The following is a 26,744-nucleotide window of genomic DNA, read 5'->3' on the forward strand; positions in this document are numbered from 1 at the left end:
CTGAAGACTAATAATTTTAGATTTTCTAAAAGCCTGTGTTCTCTAAGTAGCGTAGCACATCGTACATAAGAGAAACTGAATAAATATTCTGATAAAAAATACTGTGTTTTACAATGTTGGAAAACATTTTCATTTGTATGTTTCTCATTCACTTCACGGTAGTCCACATATCAATCTATCTACTATCCTAGATGATGTCACATTCTTGCTGTAGGTACTAACAATTTCTCACTGGATCAAAATTATGGATTAAAATAATTGCTGGACAGATTCTGGCAAAGCAAATAGTCAGTGTGGCTTCATTACTCAGTTCATAGTTACATTATAGCATAGTATATGTTTACTAATGTTTTGACCATGTACATTCTTTAAGGAGGGAATAGGGAAATGTAGCAATATATATTATATATATTTTAGAAACAAAGAGGTACATACTATCTACACGTGACATCTAGATGTGTCAGTGTATACATTCGCTATAATGTATATGTACTTACAAAGAGAAATGTATTCTTCCAGTCATCAAGAATATACTAGTTTAATACAAAATGATAGCTATCTAAACCACATGGAAATAAAAAAAATCACTTATCCACATGATTACTGTTGCAAGAGTCCTTTGAATGCCCAGATTTATAACTCCAAAATGCGCAGAAAGATTGATGCCCTAAATGAACATCACCACTGCCAACTGCCTGGGGGATGTTAATATGATCTAGCATCACAAACACTGATTAAATCCAGGGCTTCAGAGGCAAAGTTTGCTTTGCATCATCAGGACACTTTGATTCTGCATCATTGAATTTGGGTGCCTAGTCAATTCCAAATTGATCTGATAACAGAACTCTTCCTTTTTTCATTCTGTATAAATAAACCAAGCCCCAAACAAGCCTCTAGACAGGTGGTTTATAGTACAAGAAAGCAGCCATATGAATGTCCCAGATCTTGCACATTCTCAACTGTAAAAATTTTCTGAGATGAGTGTTAATTAAGAGTCAGTCATGGTTTCTTTTTAAAATAATGGTAAAATGGAGGGCCTATCAATAATCAATAACCTAGCATTTTTCATTTTTTCTCCAAATAAAATTACCATATCTACTTACTTTTTTTTCACTGCTCAGCAGCCTATTACACAGATTCTGGTAAATTTGACTTTCTTGTAAGTTTCTAATGCTCCCCATAACCCAGAGAGTAAAAGATTTAGGAAGTGTAATTAAGCATTATAGCCTAAGATGCCTACCTTAACCAATATCCTTAACCTAATTTGATTGTCTTATTGCAATTTATAAAAATGATGCATCAGTCTTGGGGTTAGATGCATGGTAGGCCAGATATTCTCATCAATGGCCACATCTGACTTGAAAATCTCTTATAAACTACAAATATACAGGCTCTACCTTGAGATTCTGGTTTAAGTGTCATAGAAAAGAAGACTGAGTATTCTTTTTTTTTTTTTTTTAACTTCTATAAGTGTTGGTTGAGATAGTTGAGAACTATTGGTTTAGAATGAAGATATATTTACATACAAATAAACATAGGTAGTGAAAAGAACAAAGTCATTATAATAGCTTTGACTCAAGGACCTTTAGAAGCCGATTTTTCTTGCTTCTACAGTAACCTAAAATAAATAATAATGCGGTGGTGTTGGTGGTGGTGTGGTGTGATTTTTAACATTTCATTTGGATTCTCAGGTTAAAAGATATTTTATAATAAATCAATAATAGCAACTAGAATTCATAGAGTATCCACTATGTGTAAAGCTCCATGCCGTATTACTTTATAAATTTCATCTTACTTAATCCTTATAACCCTCGGAGGTGCATATTATTACATCTATTTCACAGATTAGGAATCTGAGACTCAAGAGAGGTAAAATGATTTGCACTAGGTGAAACCAAAACAGCTTAAAAAGTAAATCTGTATAGAGCATCTTTCCCAACAACCTTCTGCTTTCCAATTCTACATTCAATTTCTCAACATAAACTGATCTGGTTTTATATCTACTTATCCTGGAGTCCAGTCAACACATTTCAGAGTGTAGGAACTGTCCTTCTCCGTGAACTAAAGTGAAAAGTTGAATGCTGGCAAAATTATCTGTATTTTGGTTTCAAAAAACATTTTAATAATGGGAGCAATCTTTAAGAGAATATCCTAAAAAATGCATACTGACTACTTTCTCTCCCTCCCAGAGGACATGAATCCTAAATGAGACGCTTCCTGCCTGCAGAAGAGCAATGGAAACAGAGAGATATTGGAAGCCATAAATATGCTTTGGGGTGACGGTTTACAGGATTTACTTGCACATAAATCATCTCAAAAACAGACCTAAATCCTATGCATTTCCATACAATTTTCAACTACTAGTAAACAGCAATCCTGAACAAAAACACTCCTAAAAAACAAATGAAAAGACCCAAAACAGTAGAATCCTTTACCATAAGCTGATACACAAAGTTTATTCAAAAATAAAAATTTCCTCTAGACTAAATGTATCACTAGCCTCGCTTGAGCTGAAGAGGATGTTTGACCCATAAAATGTCATGCAAATGAGTAGAAGATGAAGCTCCTATGAGTATAGTCCTTAGCATAAAAAATATAAAATCATGTTTACAAAGGTTGCATTACCAATTTATCCCATTTTTGTTTCACAAGAATAGCTTTTCAGAAATCAAGATTAGGTTTGTATTTATTTCCTTCACAATCTTTTATAGAGTAGTTTTAAGCTAAGGGTTAGTGAAAACGTATATCAATGAGCCCTTCATCTTCAAATATGAAGGGAAAAGGAAAGTTTTCTAATATGGGAAAGTGAGAAATTCTTCTGTTCATATCATATTAGACCTTTTCTAGAAAACTTGATGCCACCTCAGCATCTTATCTCAAAGTCAGAAAAATAAACTGGGTTCAGGGTCAAAAAAACCCTTTGGCACAAAACACTAATTCAATCCTTTTTGCCTTCCTCCAAACTACTCATCAATTCAGTAAGAGAAAGTTTATTTTGAATGTCAGCTTCCTTTCATTATTATTATATAAATGCTTATGTTATTTTTTGTTTCCCTTTTTAATTGACTGCATTGACCTTCTATGAAGACAGACTTTACATTGTACTTAATAAAAAACACCACAGTGGAAAGGCTGACAGAATGGAAGTCAGAAGACTCTGGTTTGACTCGAGCTCTCTAGTCCTCTGCCTTGAACCCATGATGTAGCCTAACATTTCCATTTTTTCATCTCTCATATTCCTATTTTAATGCCAACCTGAGAAGATAGCTTTGAGAACAAAATACAATAACACACATTAAAGAATTTTAAACAGAAAAAAAATGGTTCTATTAGTCTGAGAAAGAAAGGACAGTAGTCAAGTTTTTAAAATTCTAGGTTATTCACAATTTATATTCAAATTTCAAATGTTTTAAGAAATCCCATAGTCATAGTCTGGGACCTTCAAAGCTTTACGAGCTCAATATTTTCCCAACTAATGTGACTATGCCATTTTTCAAATGTGAGCATCTCACTGCTTAGATATTCTATAGATTAAAAATTTGGAAGATGATGTAGACTATATTAAATTAAAATATATAGTGACACTGTTAAAGCTAATTTGGAGCAAAGTTAAATTTTAGTTAAGTTTGTTATTACAACTGTGCTTTACACTTATTGTTTGGAACAAAGGTGATGCCCAAAATGTAATAACCATATTTTAAACAAATAGAAAATTTTTATTTAAGGGATACTCTGATGCTATGATTTTCTATATCTTTATCATTATGAGTAGTTACAAAATAATGAATTTTCCTCCTTTTGCCCTAAACAACAACAACCCCAGATTTTTCTAATAGGAAAAATATTAAATCATTTTTTTCTGTTTTTTTCTAATCTTTTTACATAATCTCCAAAAAAGAGGAAATATCCCTCTCCTGCCACCTCTCCAACACAAATTCTGATTTTTATGAAGGAGAATCTGTTCTACACACATTCTTGGCCTCTCTCTACTCCTTCACTATCTCTGCCACTCGGGAACACAGTGGTATATCTGACAAATGTGAGGAGGATAAATGTGCATGTTAAACTCAGGTCCACCCAGAACAAGCTGGCCCCCAAAAGAAGAAATTCCTCTCACCTTACTCCATCTTCCATGGGAAGGTGATCCACATGAAAAGCGTATTTCCCCAACTGTTGGGTAAGTCAGTCCAGTTCTTGGGTGTGGATATCAGACCCATTTGGCTCTTACAATAAATTACATCTTCGTACAGAGTCTCTATCAATAAGACAGTTGATATTTTGGCCTGCAAATTTACTCTTTATTTGTGACATTGTGTAGAATGGATAGAAAAGAATGTTGCTATTATTGAGGGCTCACTTTTCAACTCCAACAATCTGTCTCACAAATTCTCATCAAATCCTAAGGAAAAAAGAATACTCTATCTGCTTTCTTCACAGAACATGCCCACTGGGGAGATATACTTACTGGAAAATGTTAGCTTCACACTGGTCTTCTATTTTCAAGTTTAGCATTCAAGGTACTTTGGACTAATTAAGAAAATTGTGAAAAATATATGTCAGCAAAGAGCTCATACAATCATTTTTCTCTACAGAAATAGCATCAGTTGGCTGGGTGTGGTGGCTCACGCCTGTAATCCCAGTACTTTGGGAGGCTGAGGTAGGTGGATCACAAGGTCAGGAGTTCAAGACCAGCCTGCCCAAGATGGTGAAACCCCGTGTCTACTAAAAATACAAAAAAAAATTAAAAATTGGCCAAGCTTGGTGGCACAGCCTGTAATCCCAGCTACTCGAGAGGCTGAAGCAGAGAATTGCTTGAACCTGGGAGGCAGAGGTTGCAGTGAGCTGAGATCACGCCACTGCACTCCACCCTGGGTGACAGAGTGAGACTCTGTCTCAAAAAAGAAAAAAGAAATAGCATCAGTCTGGGCCCCCCAGATTATTTGTTGTTCATCTTATAATCAAGCTTGGATCCTTTATTTAAGTTTACCAGTTAATGTTATGGCTTTCAGAGAATTATCAACTTATTTTTATTCTGTGTCCAATCCCATGTGTAAATATTACCCTTGCTTACCTACGATTACTAAAGCCCCTTTATTGGCTGTCCTTCCTAGTCTCACTTACCTACCTTTCAAATAAATTACTTGCATTCAAACTAGAGGGAGCATCTAAACCATAATGCACCTCATTCTATCTACAGGCAAGATAGTTTATTTCTTCTACTGGGCCACCAAAGCAATTTATCTTCTATATCATACCATGTTGATATGATATGGTATAATATAATTATTTTCTCATGAGACAAATTGTTTTTACCTCCTACAATGTGGAATTTCTTTTAAAAAATTAGTTTGGTGTTCTCAGCACTTATTATGATGTCTAGAGCATTGTAGGGGCTCAATAATTGCTTTTTACATAATTTTTTAAAAATATATGACTGCAATAAAGAGCCTAATATTTAAAATATTATTTGATCTCCTCAAATACTTCTAATACTAACAGAGTGAGAAATCAGTAACATTCAGAAAAAGACAAACATATTTTGGGAAAGGTAAAGCTAAGCAGTGGTTGAAAAATGGAATATTAAGAAGAAATTATAACCATGCATTAGGCTTACCAGTTAAATGTCATATATCATAAACTAGTGGTTTTACACGAAAATCAATATGTTCTCTAAAATATGTCTTCCTATGCAATTTATTCACTCAAAATTAAAAATTACTAAAAATAATAGTTTACCTTGTTTTCATAGCATTAAACATGTCTATATTATTTCACACATTATGCCCTACTAATGTCAAAATATGCTACGTGCACATTCTTTCTCTTACAAATAGACAAATTTCTTTTTTCACATAAAGGTTTAAATAAGTTAATGGTAAAAAGATTTTTTTAAGCACACTAAAAAAATTAATTAACACTAGTCCATGCTTATATGCCTATGCTATAGGCATATAGGCATCTACATATTTAGGTAGATGCTAGAAGTAAATAGTCACCTTGAGGGAGAGACCCTCAAATCACAACTGTAGCTATGTCAAACCTCTGCCATTGTTTTGAGTTCTTGGTTAAATATTTAATCATGACCCCGTAATTCAAAATAAGGGTATAACTGAAAAGTGAGTGCATTTTTAAATGTTAATATTCAAATGCTACTGTATAATGTTAATGTATCTAGGTCATCAGAGTTAAATATTTAATGTACATTATCTGAAATGCAATATTCATATCATCTTCAAATATAAATAAATGTTAGATTTCTTAAATTTCTTTATATAGTTTTACCAACAAAAAATAAAATATATACTCAGAGATATATTAGCATATTTCCCAGACTACTAAAAAATTAGTACCAAAACTTCTGTTTAATTATGTCCAAAAATTAAGACCAAAATGAAAGCATAAAAGGAGCACTCAGTCTGGAATCAGACTGTCAATGTCTACTCTCTTAACCTCTATGAGTCTCAGTTTCACCACCAATAAAACATGAGTGATTGCATCTATAGCTCTCACAGGTTTACTTCCAGGATTGAAATAGAGAATGTGTAAAGTGCCTAGGATAGTAATTGGGACCTAACGTGCATTCAATAAATGTTTCTACGGTTTCCATTTAGTTATCAAATTGGAAACTGATCACTCATATATGCTATGTAAGTACTTCTGTAGGACCCTTGCAGAGGGTAGAAGAATAAAATAAATGCATTTGTCATTGAGGCTACTGATGAGAATATACCAACTCATTTTGCCAATCAGTCCTGGCATTTTATTTTTATCCTGTCTCATCTAAATCAATCCTTCAAAAAGAAGTTAAAATTGGTTTATTTTATAAAAGATATGATCCTTTCTAGATTAACATACATCATCCATTCCTAGCTCCAAAGCACATGAAACTCAGGCAAAGGCCACATTTCACTGATTAACACAGAAAAGGAAACTTAGTAGCATAAACATCTCTTAACATTCTTAAATATTTGCATATAATTATTTGATTTTCTATATAATTTAATGAAAGCATCAGAATAAACGTGAAGTGTAAAGGTGATTTTTTAAAAATGGGTCTTCTACAATGAACAAAAAGACTCAGATTAGCCTTATCTTTTCTGATACATCAACTGGAGCCAGAAATGTAATTTCTGAAGACATGATGAGGCAGCCCTCTGGAGCATAAGCAATTCATGAAGAAACTGAAAGCTAAAGCCTATCTGCTGACAGCATTCTCAAAAGCTTGGGCTAGAAGTCTTTTATTGAAGGAGCATATGAGTGACACAGCACGGTGTCCACTATACTCAACTATATGCTGTCTATAAGAAACACAATGTAAAAATAAAAGCATGGGTAGGAAAATAGTAAAAGGATTTTTTGAGGTACACTATAAAAACACTAATCAAATAAAGATGAACTGGCTATATAACATTTTTAAATGATGTACTTAAGATTGAGGAATATTACCAAGAGTAAAGAAGAACATTTCATAACAAAATGTCTTAATTTCTCAAGAGGATGTAACATTCTATTTGTGTATGTGCCCATAATAAAGCTTCAAACTACATGAAGCCAAAAGTATTCAGAAATGAGGGAAGAAATAGATAAAACTAATGTGGATAATTTCAGATATTAATACTCTTCCTTTGGTAACAAAAAAAATACACAAAATTTGTAAGGCTATAGAATAGCTAAACATTGTTAGCCAACTTAACATAATTGACATTACACTACGCTATAATGAACAACAGCAGAACACACATTCTTCTCAAGGGCATATAAACAAGCCACCCACTAAAATAAACAGACCATATGCTGGCCCATAAAATAAATCTCAGTAAATCTAGAGAGACTGAAATCACCTAGAGTATATTCTTTAACCACAATAAGGTTAGAGTAAATATCAATAACAAAACTACATCTGAAAAATCTACAAATATTAGGAAATTAAACAACATATTTCTAAAGATATGATGAGTCAAAAATATCACAATGAAACTTGGAAAATATGCTGAAGAAAAATGAAATCACAACATATCAAAATGTATAGATAGAAATCAATGGAACCAAGTAGTGTGCAAAAGTAGACCCCATATATATGTTGAATCTTTTTTTTACAATATTGTCAATATAATTCAGTGAGGAAAAGACAATCTTGTCAACAAATGTTGCTGGAAAAAACTATGTTCATTTGAGAAAACCTCACAACATCATAGACCAAAACAAAGAATCTAGAACTCTAAAATTTCTGGGAAAATAATTAAGAGTAGGCAAAGATTTCTTAGATAGGACATCAAGAGAGTACTAATTATTTAAATAATGACAAATTACACTCTGTTCTTCAAAAAACACTTAATAAAAAGGCAAGCTAAGACTAAAAGAAATTATTTGCAATACATATATCTGACAAGTGACTGTTATCCAGAATATATGAAGAACATCTACAACTCAATAATTTTAAAATTTTAAACTCAATAATTTTTAAATTATTGAGTTTAATAGACACTTCACAAATGGAAGATCTATAAATTACCAAAAAACATCCGAAAGATACCTAGCTTCACCAATCATGAATAAAATACAAATTAAAATCACAATGAGACACTATTACATACACATTAGAATAGCTAAGATTTTAAAAGGCTGACAGTACCTATTGTTGGGAAAGCCCTGGGGCAGCTGTAACTCACATAGACCATTGGTGGGAATATAAAATGGATAAAACCACTTTGTAAAACAGTTAAATATTTCTTACAGGTTAACACACCCTTATCATACAACCCAGAATTCCCTTCTGAGGTATTTACCCAAAAGAAATGAAACATAGGTCCACACAAAGGCTTGTTCACAAACATTCAAAGCAGTTTTATTCATAATAGCCAAAAGCTTGAAAGCAACCCAAATGTCCATCAACAAATAAGTGCATACACAAATTGTAGCACTTCTATGCAATGGAATACTACTTAGCAATAAGTAAAACCTATTGATTCATAAAAAACATGATGAATGAATCTCAAAAACATAATGCAGAGTTAAAGAAGCCACACAAAAAGAGTATATACTCTGATTCCTTCTATATAAAATTCTAGAATAAGAAACCTGATCGATAGGAATCGATAGTGGGGGTCATGGGGGTTGACTACAAAGGGGCATGAGGGAATGTTTTAGAGAGATAGATGTTCCATATCTTGATTATAATGAAGGAAATTACATAGTTGTATCAAATTTATTGAACTGTACAACTAAAATGATTGTACTTTATTGTGTGTAAATTATACCTTGATAAATGTGATTTTTTAAATCTACATTCACAAAAGATGTCATTTTGTATTTGTGATTGAGAGCAAATATCATGATCAAATAAATTTTTTTCAATCTATATATATCTTAGTGTCCATTCCCCTAGAAGCATTTCCTGAGACAAAGATTTGAATGAAAGTAATTTATATTAAAGGTGATTATATGAGGCATCAATAATGAAGAAGTAAGGAAGTGAAGATCTGAAGCAGAAAAAAGTAGTTTAGTAAAGTGCGTTCCATCAAGCCAGTTACTACTGTGGGATTTGGTGAATCTGTACACAATACACACATCAAAGGTATCCCTCTTGAGATCACTGGATGAGGACTTCTCTGGTAACTTGTGGGAGCCTGTTCTTGGGTACCAAACAGCCTTATTTCCTGAGCACTTCTGTCCTGCTGTACAGGTAGCAGAGCAGACTCCAGCAGACAAAGAAAGCCTTCAGGAAAAGAAATCCACTTGCTGGCAGTTGGAAATTGAGCTAACATGGACTGCAGAGATAAGGAAAGTAGTGACATATACAGGACGGTATCAGTGTCTGCTACAGCAGTGCTGGAAAAGAACACTCGATAACTTAAAGTTCATTGCTAACTCAGGAATTTTAGGCATATAAATATTAGAGTTAAAGAGAACTTTGTATCCTTTATACATTTATTTTCATTTTGTTTTCAAGACTAACACACCTTTTACAACTAGAAAGATGTAAGTCAAAATGAGCTGACCACAAATTTGAAAGTCAGGTTTATGCCATTCAAATATGCTGGAAATAGTCAATATCATTGAATGTTATCATGAAATTAAATCGCATCATTGTAAAAAAGATACAGATACAGTTAATAAGCGTTTCAATTATTAATTCCTGCAGTAGTCTTTATTTGGCATTGATAACTGCATCATCCCCAGGATCCCTTATCAGCAGAAATATATTAAGGGATACATATAATATTTAAGACACTTAACTGTTATAACTACCAAACTATTATTCTACAACAGAATACTAAATGCTATCCCAGATGCCTATAAATATTAATATCAATTTCCACATATGAAATGAAACCAATTTGTTATTATTTTGTTTTGTATTTAAACAATAACATGAGGAGAGTCAGCATCAACTGATGGCTATAGCTGACTATTCAACCACCACATATATTTACATTTCTAAGTAAATATCAGTTCTACATATTTAATCTTCAAGCACAATACTTTTGAATCAATTGTCCCACTAAAGTACATCAATATGAATTAAATGCGTTAGCCAGTGTATAATGGCATACCCAATTACATAATCAATTAATTTTTTCTAGACAAACAGATTATTATAGCCTTTCCAGTCTATGATTTGTAGCTTCTTTCCTGGTTTTCAGTTTAATTGCACATTTCAGGGAAACCTGAGTACAAGTCCAATGTTAGTGCTCACAGATTTTGAAAATGTTATGTAGATTAACAAGTAATTGTGGTGACAACACCTGATTTTAAGGTATGCCCCAAGTATGTTTCTAGACAATTTAGGATGATGTAGTATTTTAAGTTTAAATTATTGTTTTGTTCATTGAAATTTTATTCAGAAGTTTAAAAATACACAAAAATTATAACCATCCAACCACCTAAAAAATAATTTTTTAAATTGCAGATGGTTAGGTGTAAAATAGATATTTTTAAAGTAATCTTCCAAAAATCTTTCAAAATTTTCCTTTATTAATTTAGCTAATTAGCAAGTAGCTTCAGTCCCACCAATCATTTTCTAATTCCTTAATCATTCAATTTAGTTGTTCTTAACATTTTTAACTTTTAAAAACCCTTTTGTAAATATGTTGGAAAATAGAATCTCTCTTCCAAGAAAAAGGAACATATGCACAATTTGGGAAGTTTCATGGTCTCCATAAAAGCCAAATTCAGAACCTCTGCCCTATTGGCAGGTATATGTAGATCTACTTGGATATGAATAAGAAATAATGGTTTAAAATGGAACACAAAGAAATTTACATGTTCTTTTTTTATTTTCTTGTCCCTTTCAATTTACATAATAGTAAATTTTCTCTCAAATTTTCAACAATGGATCAATATAAAGCAAGTTTTACACTTGTATGTTGAATGAGTTCTTCATATATTTTTAAATAGTGGCATCTAAAGAAAATAACTGTAAATCTCATAATGCTTCTAAGAGCAATTAAGTGACTATCAGAATGGACCCAAAGAAGATATAGAGTATTCAAAATATAAAATTAATTTTTCCCTTCTATGGATTCCAAAGAGATAGATCAAGTGTAATAGAATAGAATAGAGATCAGAAGGAGCATGCACATCTGTAATTTTCTACTGATGTCAAAGCAGATTTTCAAATGTTTGCGTTTATAAAGCATCTATCTTTATTTGTAACCTGAATATAAAAAATAAATAAGGCATCATTAACTCTCTCTTTCACACATCATAACCAATTCAGCCAGTAAATCCTAGGCTCCACTTTTGTCCTATATGGAGAATCTAATCATTCCTCATTGCCCACACTGCTACCACAACGGTCTAAATCTAAGCCTTCATGATCTCTCCTCTGTGTTATTATGCTAGCTTCACATCCTGCCTCACTGCAGCCACCCTTCCCACTTACAATCCATTTTCCACAGTGCAGAGTGGTCCATAAAGGTAAGGCAGGTAATAGCACTAGTTCTGAAGATTTATTTTACATTCATAAGTAAAGCCAACATTCTGCTCCCTTTCTTAGCTAATTTTCTAAGATTCTCTCCAGTGTTCACTCTGCTCCAGCTACTCTGGTCCTTTTGCCTTTCACCAAAACCACACCAAGTGAGCCCCTGCCTCAGACACTTAGAATTGCTATGCTCTGTTTTTTGGAATGCTTTTGTACTAGATATCCTTATGACTAGCTCCTTCACTTCCTTCAAATGTTACCACAGAATAGAAAAGCCACCTTTCCAAACCATCAATTTTTTTTAAAAAAAAGAAACGAATAAACCACTACATCATACCTCTCTTTTGTCTTCATAACACTCATTACCACCAGATGTACTAAGTGTTTATTTAGAGAATGCCGTCTTGTCTCACTGGATTCTAAGCTCCACGAAGTCAGTCAGGGACTTTGTCTATATTGTTCACTGCTATATACTCAGTACCTAAACTGGCACATGACACATGTAGACATTCAGTAAATATGTCAAATGAATACATGAATGCTAAGATAGAAAATTACACAAATAGCTTAGTTCTGTCTCCTTCTTGGCCTCCCTCATGTCCTATTTCAGAGGTCCAAGCAATGGAAATTTACTATGGCAATGTATATTTGTGAGGAAAACCTCATAAGTACCTGATGAAAACAAAACAAAAATCTTGTGATCCAAAGAAAACAAAATTTACCAGGCAATAGAAATTTACCAGGCAATGGAAATTTTATTATGTCTGTGGAAATTTAGGAATTTGGGACCTATGTGTAGACCATGACTCTAATATAGAAAGATTATTTTACAATTATAGAAGTAGGACCTCTCAGAGAGAGTGGAGAAAGTATAGTTTGGTATAACAGACGAGTGTTAAATGTGCAGCTGATGAGTTAGGTTGAGTCCTATTCCCAGTGCAATGCACCTCCATAGCACAGGTGTGTAAGATTTCCTAAAACTTCTGTTTCTTTCAGTGTGTCAGTGTTTGAAACTGAGTTCTACACTTATCCAAAAAGTGTAAAAATCTTCTGTTCCTTCCAGTATGTCGGTGTTTGAAACTAAGTTCTACACTTATCCACAAAGTATAAAAATTCCATTCCAGAAGGCGAAGGGGGGAAGAATGTTGAAGGTGTGATTTGCAAACATATTTACCCTGGACCCATCTCCTTCATGCTTCTATAATTGTCCTTTGAATCTAAGACCATTATTTATGAAAATTATCTAAGCCAATATTAAAATGCTGAATTTCTATTGGATGGGAAGCATCATAAAGGTCGCAAAATCCTCTCTACATTTTAATAGACTATCTTGTCCTTCAATATAGGTGTCTCTATATTAAAACCTCTGTTTCACAGTGTGCTACCATTCTACTTTTCCCCAAATATATACCACCAAATTTCATCAAATGAATAAAATAACATCTAGTTGATGTTAATTAGTCACATAATCAACTGTAGAAAAAGTAATTTTACCTTTCTGTAGCTAACCTTTTTGTCTTAAACCCAAATTCTACCACATGGAGAACACAGAAAATCTCAGCCAATCGAAGTCATTTTCAATCTATCTAGGGATTATTCGAACCTGTTCCAAAGGTTGCATACAACTTTCACAGGGCATATAAAATGCCACGGTGTTGGCAGAAGCTAGAACCCAATTCTCAATCACTATGAGCCCACACTGGCCTCCCAGAAACTCACATCCTGTCTAGTCTGCAGTAGTCAGGTCTGGTAGATGGCTCCTGCATACTTCTTGTTCCAATCTCAAGGCCTCTTTGGTACTCTGGGCTCCATCAAGTTTATGCCACTGTGCTACAACAGAAAACTTCCTGCTGCTCTCATGAGACTTTTGACACCCCTTTCCCAATGGCCTAGCTACTGCATACAGCCATCTCAAATCTGCTGCAAGACTTGCTGTTTCCCCATATTCCATTCCAGGAGGAAGTATCCCCCTACTGTCAGATCCCGAAGCCCCAAGAGGTCAAGGCTCTTTCCCAGGGCCACCCCAGCATTTATAATCTTGCCTCCACTAGTGAATTCCTTTTCTTCACAGTGTGAATACAGAACATCTATTTTGAGTTGGTGGAATGAGTGAGGAGGAACTGGCTCTGCGTGACCTTAACTTTTTCCAAGAAACTCTATTAGATATGATGCAGAATTTATATCCTCGTGCTTCAAGGCATTCCTTTTGATATACATAACTCAAGTGGAAAGAAAACAAAGCAACAAACAGAAAAACTTTTTATGTCAAGATCATTAGCTCTGCCAAATTTTCAAAATAAATTTGCCAAGAATTTCCAATTTCCTTATTTGTTTTTTGGCCCTGCTACAGCAGAGGCCTGAATGTGGGAAGCTGTAGTTGCCTAAGTTGGGGGAAGCCCACATGGTACAAATAGGTAAATGTGTGTATGGGGATTGAGGGCACATACTGCAAAAGGCCCCACTAAAAGTAACTGCATGAGTAATACCTCACAAATACCTGATGAAACGAAACAAAAATCCTGTGAACCAAAGAAAACCAAGATCATTTTAAGCTCAACTAAACTTCTAGTGTTTTGTAATTTATAGAGAGTGAATTAGTTTAGACTTGAACATGTGTCGTTTTAATACTAAAATTCACTTTTTTTTTAAATTAGGGGAAAAATGAAAAGGTGACCAGGTTCAGTTAATAACAGAGTTCATATATTGAGTTCATCGATTATTTATAACATGCTAGAATTTGAACATGATTCTGTTAACATAATGGAGTACAAGTTGCCTTCACACTTACGGTCCTCTTAAAGAATGTTAATTTTATACATGAGCAAAACATGAGTAAGTTAGAAAAAGTAAGTGAGTATAAACATCACTGTCATAGTCAGAGTACCAGGGCACAGCAGCCAAAAGCATTCAGTGTATTCCAATTCCTGTTTTGTGTATAGAGCTGGGTTTCTAGCAAACTTGAGAAAGTAAAATAAGGAAATTGTTACCATTTTTGGTGTGTGTGTGTGTGTGTGTGTGTGTGTGTTTAAGAACAAAACCTTGAAAGCAAGGAAAATGAAACATATCAGAAGAGAGGATTTGAGCAACCTTTTCAAGTATCCTCAACTCACTTAAACTCTTTACAGAAAATACCCTCATGTGTTTTTGTTTTGACTCCATGAGAATACCCAATTCAAAGCCTGTAGCAGAAGGGCAGAAAGACTCACTATGATATGAAATAAATACAGTTGAAAAAAAAGCCACATTAAAATTATCTGAGTCATTTTTGAGGAAAACTTAAGTCACGTTGCTGAAAGTTTCCTAAGCATGCAGTCGTATTTCCCTGAAATGAGATTCCTGTGAAGGAATCTTGAGTAATTCTGAATTACATTATAGCTCCATTTATCCCTGACCTGCAACTTTCATATGTATCAAGATCAGAAACAACTCTGGCCCTAAATCAAAAATGATTTTATAAAAAGTAGTTTGAGGAACAATGTTAGCTACCACAGCAGTGTCTTGGCAGAGGCAACTACATTGTATAGCTGGTTTCTGCCTGAGAGCTACCAGGGCTGGAATTTGCCCCAGGATTATGGGGGGGACCTGAGCAAGTAAGAAAAATAACAAAAAGCCGAAGAAAAATAAATGAATTAAATGAATTATTCATCTCCTTTCGATATAATGATACCATGCTTATGTTTACATTAAATGTGCTAATTTTGGGTAGAAGTGTTTTCGATGCAATTTGAAAATAGAGTAACAGAGAGGAGTAACAGTTTAAAAAGTCAGTTTCTGGAGTCTAGAGATGGATTTTGACCCCTTGATTTATCACTTAAGAGCTGTGCTACTTCAGGCAGGTTACTTCATGTTTCTAAGCATCAGTTTCCTCTTGTAATACAGACATGAGAGCACCTTCCTCACAGAGTCATGATGCTTAACTGAGGGAATAGGTAGAAACTGCTTAGCACAGTAAATGGCCCACCCTTATGTGTTCAACAAATATTAGCCATTATTGTGGACTTGTACCCCTTTCTCTTTTGGGTTAAGGGGGTTAGTAAAAGAGAATAGCAATTGTTTACCTCTCTTACAAAGTTTATGAAATATTTTTAACCTGCTTAGGCAATGCCATTTGGCCATGCTTTCTATCAAAAATTGCTATAAAATGCAAAACAAATTGATTTTGGTAATAAAACTGGATTTCAGAAAATTGACATGGTAAATTTTGGCACTAATAGAAACAATGGTAGATTTTTTAAAAAAATACTTATCACTTTGGGAGGCTGCAGTGGATCAGGAGGTCAGGAGTTCAAGACCAGCCTAGCCAAGATGATGAAACCCCGTGTCTGCTAAAAATACATAAATTAGCCAGATGTGGTGTTGCATGCCTGTAATCCCAGCTACTTGGGAGGCTGAGGCAGAAGAATCGCTTGAACCTGGGAGGCAGAGGTTGCAGCGAGCCGAGATCACACCATTGCACTCCAGCCTGGGCGACAGAGCAAGACTCCATCTCAAAAAAAAAAAAAAAAAAAGTATTCAACAATAGCTGCATTATAACAACTTTCTTGCATTATTTCTTTAAATTATCACAATCACAAGGGCCAGGTTTACTCTTGTGTTTGAGTAGAAGAATTGCATTCTATTTGTCCCTTTGAACTCCTAAGATCGGGAAATAAAAAGCCAGAGACTTTTGGGTGAGGATGTGAACAGAGCTGTATGTCTAATTCAGTAGCTAGAATTTTGGGTAACAACACCTGGCCTCTGATGGCAACAGCTACTCCAGCCACCAACAGGAAGTCTCTAGGCCTTCCACAGCCATCACATCTGGGAGCTTTACAGTTACCCTGCAAACCATCAGTGATAAAAGGCATATTATCGCTGATGCAGAATTAGAAAAGTACTTTTGGTCAAGCATGGGACACCTGGCTAGCTGCTTGGCACTAGTACTCCCCTACCTTAAGGCTGTTTCTCTAGACCTTGTTCATGGAGCAAATCCTAACTAAAACTTTTATTAGGAGGTTTCTGTCTTTCCCATCCTAGTAAACAGAAATTATAAATTTGTTAAGTAAAATATTTCTGATATTATTGCATATAAAACTTAATGATACACTGCAATTTTAGACTTTTTGTCTTATGTACCCAACCCCCACAATCATTCTTTCATATGCATGGGACTCCTGAGAAAACCCTGACCTTGCAATAAGTTTTTCAGGATTTGATTCAGCCTATAGTCAATTTTTGCATTCAGCCTATACTCAATTTTTGTCATCTAGAGATTCGATAAATGGTCATAATTTTTATGCAAATTGTTTATTTTTAAATACTTGAATCCATATACTAACTTGCATTTTATTTGAAAAACATAGAAGAAATAAATGTAAAATAAATAGATTGATAGTTGAACAGGTAAATAAATGTCTAAAACTGGTATATCAACCAAGTCTTCCAATGGTTTGTAAATACAGCCATTAGAATTTGTTTCAGGCTAAAACTGGGCATTCAAACTGATGGTGAAGATGGATGTTACTTTTCCAAAGAGCTGTTTATTGGTTAGGCTGCTTCATACATATAAAGTAGTGGGAAAAAAGCGAAAAGAAAACACTTTCTCAGGCTTCTCATGATTTTTTAATCTATTCTGTGCAAAAATATGGCTTACAATTTATTGCTGAAATGTAGGAACCTGAAGATTCCCAGTCCACACTTTTAAATTTAACAAGTATCTCAATTACTTGCAAAGTAATCACTTCCAGAACTTTACTGTGTGACATTACCAGGTATGCCCCTTCCACTCGTTCAGAGAAATTCTCTCAAGAGCCATGGACCCAAAAATGCCCAACTGAGAACATAACATGACAATTCATTTTTTTTGTTTCATAAAGAGATAAACCTGTAATTTGTATCATTTTTCTTCCATGAGGCAAGAAGCTACAACAGTCATTACTTTATAATAATTTTGATTTTACTAAAATGTTTTTGAAACGAACAATAGGAGATGACAAACCCATGTTTGCATCAGATACTAACCATTTCCACCTGGAAGTCTTTTTCTGTACTTCAGCAAAGGTGTGAAATAACATTTAAGATTCTAGAGAATGTTATTTTCTTAGTGTTGCTTAAAGTTTATTTTCCAAATAACAAAAGCGTTTCCTAACACAGTTAAAACTTAACCAGTTTGTTTAAGCAACAAGTTGGTCTAATAGTTTTCCTCTGAGCCTTTGATCTTTGACTTTGATCATCTTCCTTCACCCATTTCCTTGTCTAAGAAAGGAAGAATTTAATGGGTGCAAATACATTTCTTTGAATCAAAGTTCTATATCATAATAATTTTTCTCTATTACAGATAGAGGTGTTATTGATATAGAAGTTTGGGATGAATGTGTACTGGCCCAGAATAAGGGTCCTGAAGGTTTGGATTTTTTAAAATTAAAATGCTTGTTGAAAGTTTGCTACATCTTTTCTTTTTTGTTTTTCTTCTAAAGAAAATCTCAGTAAAACATTTCAGTCTATGAATGTTAGCTGTGTTCTGTGTGTTTATAAAACTGTATAAGCTACATTTCACTGGGAGTTTAGAATGCAAGATAGAGGGTTGGAGACTGAAGCACATTTTTATCTTACTTTGAATTTTTGATTACAAAACGACAGATCAGACCATACAATGAGACTCATAGTCCACTAATCAAATGATCCTTTAAAAATATTTTTTTTCCTTTCTTACTTACTCTCATGTTTGCTAAGAGCCAACTAATTCCTAAGAAGTGATCACTTTTGATAAATAAACTCCAGAATGACAAGATTTATCTACAGCAAATATGTTCAGCAGCCAGGACTGATTAAGGTCTTACTGCCTGTTGTGCCAAAGAGATGCTGTTCTAACATTAGCTTCTAAATTCCATGGTAAACTAATTAATAAACATATTGATATAAACGGTCTAGATATTTTGGAGCATTTCAAGAAATGGACATTTAACAGAGTAATGAGTGTTCGATTTGCAGTTGACTCTCATTAATCAAATCGGTTATTGAGTTCTCACTTTAGAACTCTGTGGTTTTGTTTCTCTTGCAATACTTTCATTATTTTCTGTATGAAAACAGACTTATTTCTCAGTACCATAAGGGGAAGACGATAATGAATTTGTGTTCTTAATTTGACATAGTTTGTTAACCTTTGAAACGATTCAAATTCTGATTCCCAACTCGTGGCTTTAAAAATTGGTCACCTCACATATTTCTTCATCTGGTTATTTTGCTGAAATTGTGTACAGCAATTATTTGTTAAAGTTAATGTCCATAAACAATGATATATATATATATATATATAAAGTTGATCCAATCTGCTATAGGTAAATTGAGCATTGAAGCCCTCCAATGTTATCACAATTTCTTCAGTTGAGTCATTACAGTATAATCAGGAAAATTCAGCTACAGTCTTCAGGCATCTTGATTCTGTTAAAGCAAAAAGAATGCTTTCACTTCCATTCTTCTGCTAAATAAAGACTGGTCAGGAAATAATTCAACTATATATAATTAAATTAGGGGACCTCAATTATCTCCTTATGTTCATTGATTTTTGGTATTCTTGAATAACCAGCATGACAGTACACCAAAAATGTGTGCAATGCTATATGCCACAAATTCCCCAGGCTTCAGATTGAAACCCTTAAGTTGTTTTGACTGGGCAACTAACAGCAGTTTAGATAGTTCTGTACAAATTTAGAGATATGAGATGCAAAACCAGGACTGTATTCCAGCACATTCTTCTTGTCAGAACCATTTAAATCACCATCTTACACAAGTGCATATTGAAACTCAACTTTAAGTGTTTTATTTTTATGTACAATTTCATTTTTTCCAGAAATAAAATATCTAAATACAGACAGACTGTAATGTTGTATATGTATAGCTTTCAACAATACTTGATCTGAATAAATGCTCTGTACATTAAGTTTGTCTTTTTAATGGTGTTCACAGCTACATTGATAAAATGAATTCCTCATATCCTTTTTTCTTAACCAATAACAAGCAGAGAGACAAGTACAAGTTAATATTAATAAGCAGCTCAAATAACACTTGGTTAAACTATGTACAATACAAACCATTCATACAAATGAAGACTAGGATACTGAATTTGTTACAATATGTGTAGTAAAGATAAGACAGACACTTACAACTTACATGGTGTCTGCCAGGAATTTCCCTTCTTATATAATGATCAGAACTTATTTTAAGCAGCCTTAGCTGGTCTCAACTTCACTAAAGTCCAATGATTGGTGATGCAAGTTGTTATCCCAATGTCTGCCCACATGTAAATTCCAAATGTTTGCTCATCTTTACTGAGAACAGGCCCCTTTTATAGAAAAAAGAGCCATCTTGGACCACCTTGAATGTGCCTACATGTATGCTGGAAAAAAGTTACTACATTTTGTTGTGTTTGTAAAATAAAGAATACTGAGCTCTAAAGACACATTTTTCCATTTTAACAAGCAGATATTCCTACAGTAGTATTTACCAGTACAGCTACTCCAAGCAGTAGGAATGCATGAGTGGGGATTATTGATTAGCATGTACTCAAGACTTTAAAAGAGATTTCCATAACAGCAACTGTTAGAAACATTCTCTGTCTAGTTAATCCTTCCGTTTGATGATAGTTGATCCTGAACCTTTATGAGTCAGACAATGAAAGCCCTCTCAACAGGAATCATGATAGATGCAAGCTGAAATGTGCATGACAGTGTGTTTGTGTACCTCTATATGTGAGAGCATGTCTTCAGGTGTGACTTCAAAACCTGTGATGATTTACAATTATACTGAGGGATGAAGCTGACTGGGTAGAAATTACATCAGATTGTTTTCCACTAGTGTATTTGCAGCCAGTTGACAAGAGCAGCAGTGTAGACACATTCCAGGCAACAGATGTGACCTTCTTCTTTGAGGTAACAGCCCTGTCATATGACCTTTAATTCCTCAGGCTTCAGTCTCACCCCTATGTTCACCTTCATCCCGAGGGAAAGTAAGGTGTGTCACTGTGGTAGTTGTAGTCAGGGCACACTTTCTGTACCAGTTTATAATCTGTACTATAAAAGGAAATGTAAATACAGATCACCTTAAAGGGCTTGGAGCAGAGCCAGGATACATGACTTTGGGTCTGCTCCTGGTAACAGGTTTTTGAAGGGTCATAGTTGCAGAGTGTGTTCTTGGTAGCCTTGTCAACCTTTTCATATTCAATGCGACAATTAAAAGACTTGGAATCTTTGGCATCAATCACGGTTTGTTGTGCCAAGTCAAATTCCACGATTTTTGTAGGGGGTACCAAGCTGACAGATACATTCCCTTGACCAGTTGAATTATGCCTGAAATAAACACTAAATGTCCCATTGCCATGATCTACAATTTTCCCAGTTATCAACAGGTTCAGCTTCACTGTTTTGATGTTGGAATGAAAATCGCCCCATCCAAACATTTTCTTAAACTTGCCCGTTTTAACAATGGGCCTTCTCTTGGCCCTGGGCCGAGGCTCTTGAAGGTCTGTGGAGTTCCTCAGCCAGTCCCAGAGGTCTTGCTCAGAATAAGGTTCTGGGGTGTCATATCTCAGATCCAAATCTGTATCATTCTCTTTGCCACGAAAAGTCTGTGACAGGAGTCGGCTGATAGACAAGTCTTTGCTGCTTTCTGTCCATATGTGCTTTAGTGTGGATTTGCTGCTTCCTGATTTCAGAAGTTCTGACTTTCCACCGTTCGTTAAATTGGCACATGTGACCTGAAAACAGAGCAGAAAAATGGCATTTACATCTCTGCATCTGAGAATAACACCCAATGCATAGATCCAAGCCTTCTCTGAGTCTCAGAATTAAATAATTACACTTTTTTTTAAAAGCACCGCATCTGAGAAGAACACCCAAAGCACAGATCTAAGCCCCCTCTCCCAGAGTCTCAGAATTAAATAATTACATTTTAAAAGCACCATCAGCATCTGGCCAATATTTTTTAATATGTGATAAAATACCACTTCTATTTTTGTATAACAATGGAAGAAGGGAGATGTGGGTGGAAAAATTACTAAATATGACCTAAAAATTATATAAAACCATTGGTTAATGGAAGAAAAGGCCACCCAGCATGAATAAAGCAAAGTTAATTCAAATACAAACCAAAGTAATTACTTCTTAGCACAAAAATTCAAACACTTTTGAAATCAAATTTTATAAATCATTATGTTCTTTTTCTATTTCAAAATTACCCTAAGCTTTAAAACTGTATGATTCTCTGGACACAGAGAGGCAAACAGCACACACCAGAGACTGTTGAGGGGTGGAGAGGTGAGGGGAGGGAACTTAGAGAACGGGTCAATAGGTGCAGCAAAACACCATGGCACATGTATACTTGTGTAACAAACCTGCATATTCTGCACATGTATCCCATTTTGTTAGAAGAAATATATAAATATGAAACAAACTGTGTGATTCTCAGACATATGTCAACTGACACCCTTTAGACTATTTCGTTATCCATATTACAGTCATATTAGAAAAGTTGGTTTTGCAAAGAGACTCTGGTATATTTTAACTGGTCAAAACAAAATAACATGTTTACTACCACCTATAATAAGCAATGAATATATTGAATAAGACATAATTTTTTACCTTGAAGGGCTTAACATGTGATCTAGGAAAGTGACTTTAAGTAATTGTCAATTCTAGAGAAACCAACAACATGTGGTCAGTGACTGAGAGGTCACTTCAGGGTGGATTATGAGAGTCACATGCAGACACTGTTCTCCTAGGACCCCAAGATTATTTCTTAGGAAAGAATTGTATCTCAAACTGCACAGAGATATAGAAGAACCAGTGGCCACAATGACCACACTGGCCTGTAGTTAAAGTAGTAACTTCTTATCCTGACATGAAAGAATCAAGGACAGAAGCTAACAGAACTAAGGACCCACAGGAACTAAAATAGCCAAGACCAGTAAACCATCCAATATGCGGACTTGCTGTTTTAAGGTAAGGCTGTTGAATGGAGTCCCCAGCTACCCATTAAAAAGCCACATTTCACAATAAACTTATATTGCCATGCCCCTGGAGAACCAGTTCTGAGTCTTGTCTCAGATACCAGCCTGATTACTACTCAGCAGCTTCATTGGACCCTCCAGTCTCCTTCCAAACTGTTCTTAAAATGAATGGTCATTCCTGGAAAGCTTTTTAAAATTCAGGCCCATTAGGAATTATAGCTGTGTTCCAGGGACACTTCCCTAGACTTAGCTGTGGGGGACTCTTGTTAGGATACAAATTTGACCTGAAAATAGCATTTTACTCAACCACTTGTTGCTGAAAGGATGCACTCTCAATCCCTGGGGAGCAAGACCATAAATTTGAGAGCCAGACTCCCTGGAATTCCTTCCCAGCTTTGACACTGCCAAGCTGTGTGCCCCTGGTCAAGTTATTTTAACTTCCCTGTGCCTCTGTTTCCTGAATCTGTAAAATGTAGGCAATATGATATCTACTTCATAAGTTTGTGAGGATTGAATGAGCTAAACAGGTAAAACCTTTAGAACAGTGGCTAGCATTTGGAAAGGGCTCAATAATTGTAGCTATTATTGTGAATACCAAGCTGATGTTTGAGGACAATTAGAGAAAGAAGCCAAATAATACATATGGAGATCTTGCCTGGGAGAAGTTTTGCCCAGCATTACACAGCCAAGTGCTTGGAATGTGGGAAAAAATGGGCTCCCCCAGGGACACGGATGCAGAGAACCTTTGTCATCTCAACTAGAACAAAAGCTCTTAGATCTTGTAATCCTTCTTTTCAAGCCAAGAAGTAGTCTCCTATTTGCCTGTTCAAACTGAGGTAACATGAGTGTGGTTGGACTATTCTCACCACAGAAAGAATACCAGCTGAAGCTGTGATCTTCCTAACAATGCTGAGCTTAAAAACCCTGCAAGTTGGTCTCCATGAAAATTCATTGCATCTGAGATAAAATGCAACTTCATCATGCGTTTGTATCCCGTGACAGCACCCTGAAAAGCCAAAACTGAAACTCTGGGTAGGCTAACAAAAAAACTGTCAACTCTTTCAGGCTGCTAGCTCGAGTACAGTTGCATCTGCTGTGATCCCCAAGGCAATAGCAATGCCTTCATGGAAAGATGCAGAGGGCCATTGTGTGCAGAGATGAAGGAAGAATAGATAACACTGACCAATGGGGAATCAGTCACTGGATTATTGTCGGGGCAAGGTCACATCTAAGAGAAACGCGGACCAGCCTCGTGTATGCAGTCAGCTCCCCACAATAAGCGAACACCCTGCTGTGGAGTCAAATGGGGCTATCAGATGGCCATTAGTGGTCTTGGGGAAAATATAGGAAATTGACAGAAGGTTATCTTTGCTGCCAACTTTTTTTAGTTGTAAGTACTTCCCTTTCACTTTTGCTCAACCCTTGCTTTGGTATCTCTCCTTTCCCCTATGTACCCAAACTGTTTCCTGTTTACAGATTTTCTTCATACCAAAATATTATCCCAGAAATGGACCACATTCAAACGGTAGAAATGACTAATAACAGCAAAATGGTTGCTTTAGCACAAGTAATTTTTAATAAGGACTAAATATTAATTTCTAATAGGATAAAGTTGAGAGGAAAAATATTTATTGGGAGAGGAGGATTATGCATAGGAATATATAACTTTTCTTAAGAAAAAAGCATTATATTTCCAATCTATCCTGACAATAAAGCCATTCCATTATGGAAAAATATTTACTCTCACATCAAAAGTATTATCCTTAGCAGTTCTAGAGTTAGTATTTTTCATTATAATTATAAAACTAATAAAAACAATTACAGCTTTCCCACTAATTTTCTGAAGGTACTGCATTTCAAAAGATACTATTTTTCTATAACACAGAGTAGCTATAATGTAAAATTTAAAGCTAACATTAATCAGTAAAAATAGTACATATCTTTGGATGTGGGAGACAGAGTGTGTGTGTGTGTTAATAAAATCCAATTGATTAAACATCTGAATCTGCACTTGCCTAGTTACATAAGCATTGACCTTATCACAGTTCCTACATTTATGCCTCAGTATAAAACAAATACATGTGTATCCTCTTCTCTGGTTTTTGCCTGGAATTATCTAGACAGTTTCTCATTGTTTGTGTGGCAAAAAGAATAAATACAGGAACGTATATAGTAGTGGCTTAGTGCTTATATCTCAGCATCAGCAAAGGGCTGTATTGAGATGCTTTCATGATGCACTGGCTAATGAAGCAGTAATGAAATTATCCTAAAGAAGGAGGAGAAGAGGGATTTACAGTTCAATTTACCAGTAACATAGGGGTAAATGAAAGGAAAACATGGGGAAGTAGTGAATATGGTTTCAAGAAGGAAGAATCAATCTATTCAAAAAGATGCTAAGACTCCTCTGACAGACAAACCTCTGATTTTCAGGTAGAATAAAAATTGTTTAGTTCTAAATTATGTTATCCACAGCTGTAGTAATTATGGGAGTGCACTCTGGAGTCAGACTGCCTGAATCCCAGTCCAGGCTCTGATCTTTAACAGCTGTGTGATGTGGGCAAGTTACTTAACTTGTTTAAGCTTCACTGTTTCTCTCTTCTAGGGAATAGAAGAATATCAATCTTCTTCACAGGGCTGTTGTGAGGATTAAATAGGGCACTCCATTCAAATTTCTAAGGACAGTACCTGGAACACTGTTCAATAGTAGTCTTAGCTGTTGTCATCACCAGATATTTTTACCTCTGAATCTCACTACATAATATTTTATGTAAATTATTAATTTGTAATCAGATTTAAGAGCATAAAGCATTCTTGAAAGAAAATCTCCCTTCAATATCACCACAAACATAAAGCAAACAATTAAAAAAAAGCATGCTGTGGGGGGGAAAGGGCGGAGAAGAAAATGAGCATAAAGTTTTAGTTAATCAGGTTGAAATAAATTCTAGAGATCTGCTGTACAACATTGTACTTATAGCCAATATTGTATTTTACAGTTTAAAAATTTGTTAAGAGGGTGGAACTCACATTAAGCGCTCATACCACAATAAAATAATTTTTAAAATTTATATTAAGGATAGCATCAATATATATTGAACTCCAAACAATGAAACATGAATCGAAATGTTGAAAAGGAAAGCAAGCAAGCATATATTTTTGAAAGTGCTGCTGTGACTACCTAAAAATATGGCAAGTAAAGTAAGTGGCTGAACTCAACAAAGGATGAGCATAAACTTAGCTATTAAATGGCTTAGCTTCCAAATGCAATGAATTATTTGCCTTCAGTGATACAATGGGAAAGGCTTCAAGTGGTGCTGACAGTCAGGAAGCCTCTCTGGAACATCTCAGTGTGGGTAAAGAATCAAAGCAGGTTTCAGCTGTAATCATCATTAACACTGTCTTAAATATTCTTATTCCCTCAGTAGTTGCTTTTTACTTAGGTTAGGAAGGGAGCAGGACAATGTCTAAAAGAGAATATAAATCTGGAAAAAACAGGAAGGTTCCTCAGCAAAGTCCCCAGAGCTGTTCAATACTAACAACTCCAATTTCTTTTGTCTTATTAACAAAATAGCTGTATAGTGAGACTACAAGAATACTGAGTGGAATAAAGAAATGCAAACATAAATGGCACATGGTCCTGGCTCTCAAGTAGTTCACAGTCTACTGGAGGCATCAATTAAGCCATCACAGTGTGATGCGACCAGCACTATGTGTAACATTCCAGCAATCATAGTCAAAGTTGAAAGGTAGAGAAGGTACAACAGAAGAGATGATCCTTAGATGTGGTAGATAAAAGAGGCTTGGTAGTTTAACAGCTAGTGCATGGACCAGAGGAGTTCTTCC

General features: G+C 35.0%; 1 protein-coding gene across 2 annotated transcripts in view; it reads right to left on the bottom strand.

Annotated features, from left to right (window-relative positions):
* Positions 1 to 19,698: 19,698 nt before the first annotated feature.
* NXPH1 (neurexophilin 1) overlaps positions 19,699 to 26,744 on the bottom strand; it is a 382,907-nt gene continuing 375,861 nt past the window's right edge. For both annotated transcript variants that reach the window (XM_063637085.1, XM_055272589.2), the window contains one exon: positions 19,699 to 21,653. In XM_063637085.1, the coding sequence (XP_063493155.1) occupies positions 20,892 to 21,653 (762 nt within the window). In that variant the 3' untranslated portion in view covers positions 19,699 to 20,891. The remainder of the gene's footprint in view (positions 21,654 to 26,744) is intronic.

This window comes from Symphalangus syndactylus, chromosome 3, assembly GCF_028878055.3.
Source record: "Symphalangus syndactylus isolate Jambi chromosome 3, NHGRI_mSymSyn1-v2.1_pri, whole genome shotgun sequence".
Taxonomy (NCBI): Eukaryota; Metazoa; Chordata; class Mammalia; order Primates; family Hylobatidae; genus Symphalangus; species Symphalangus syndactylus.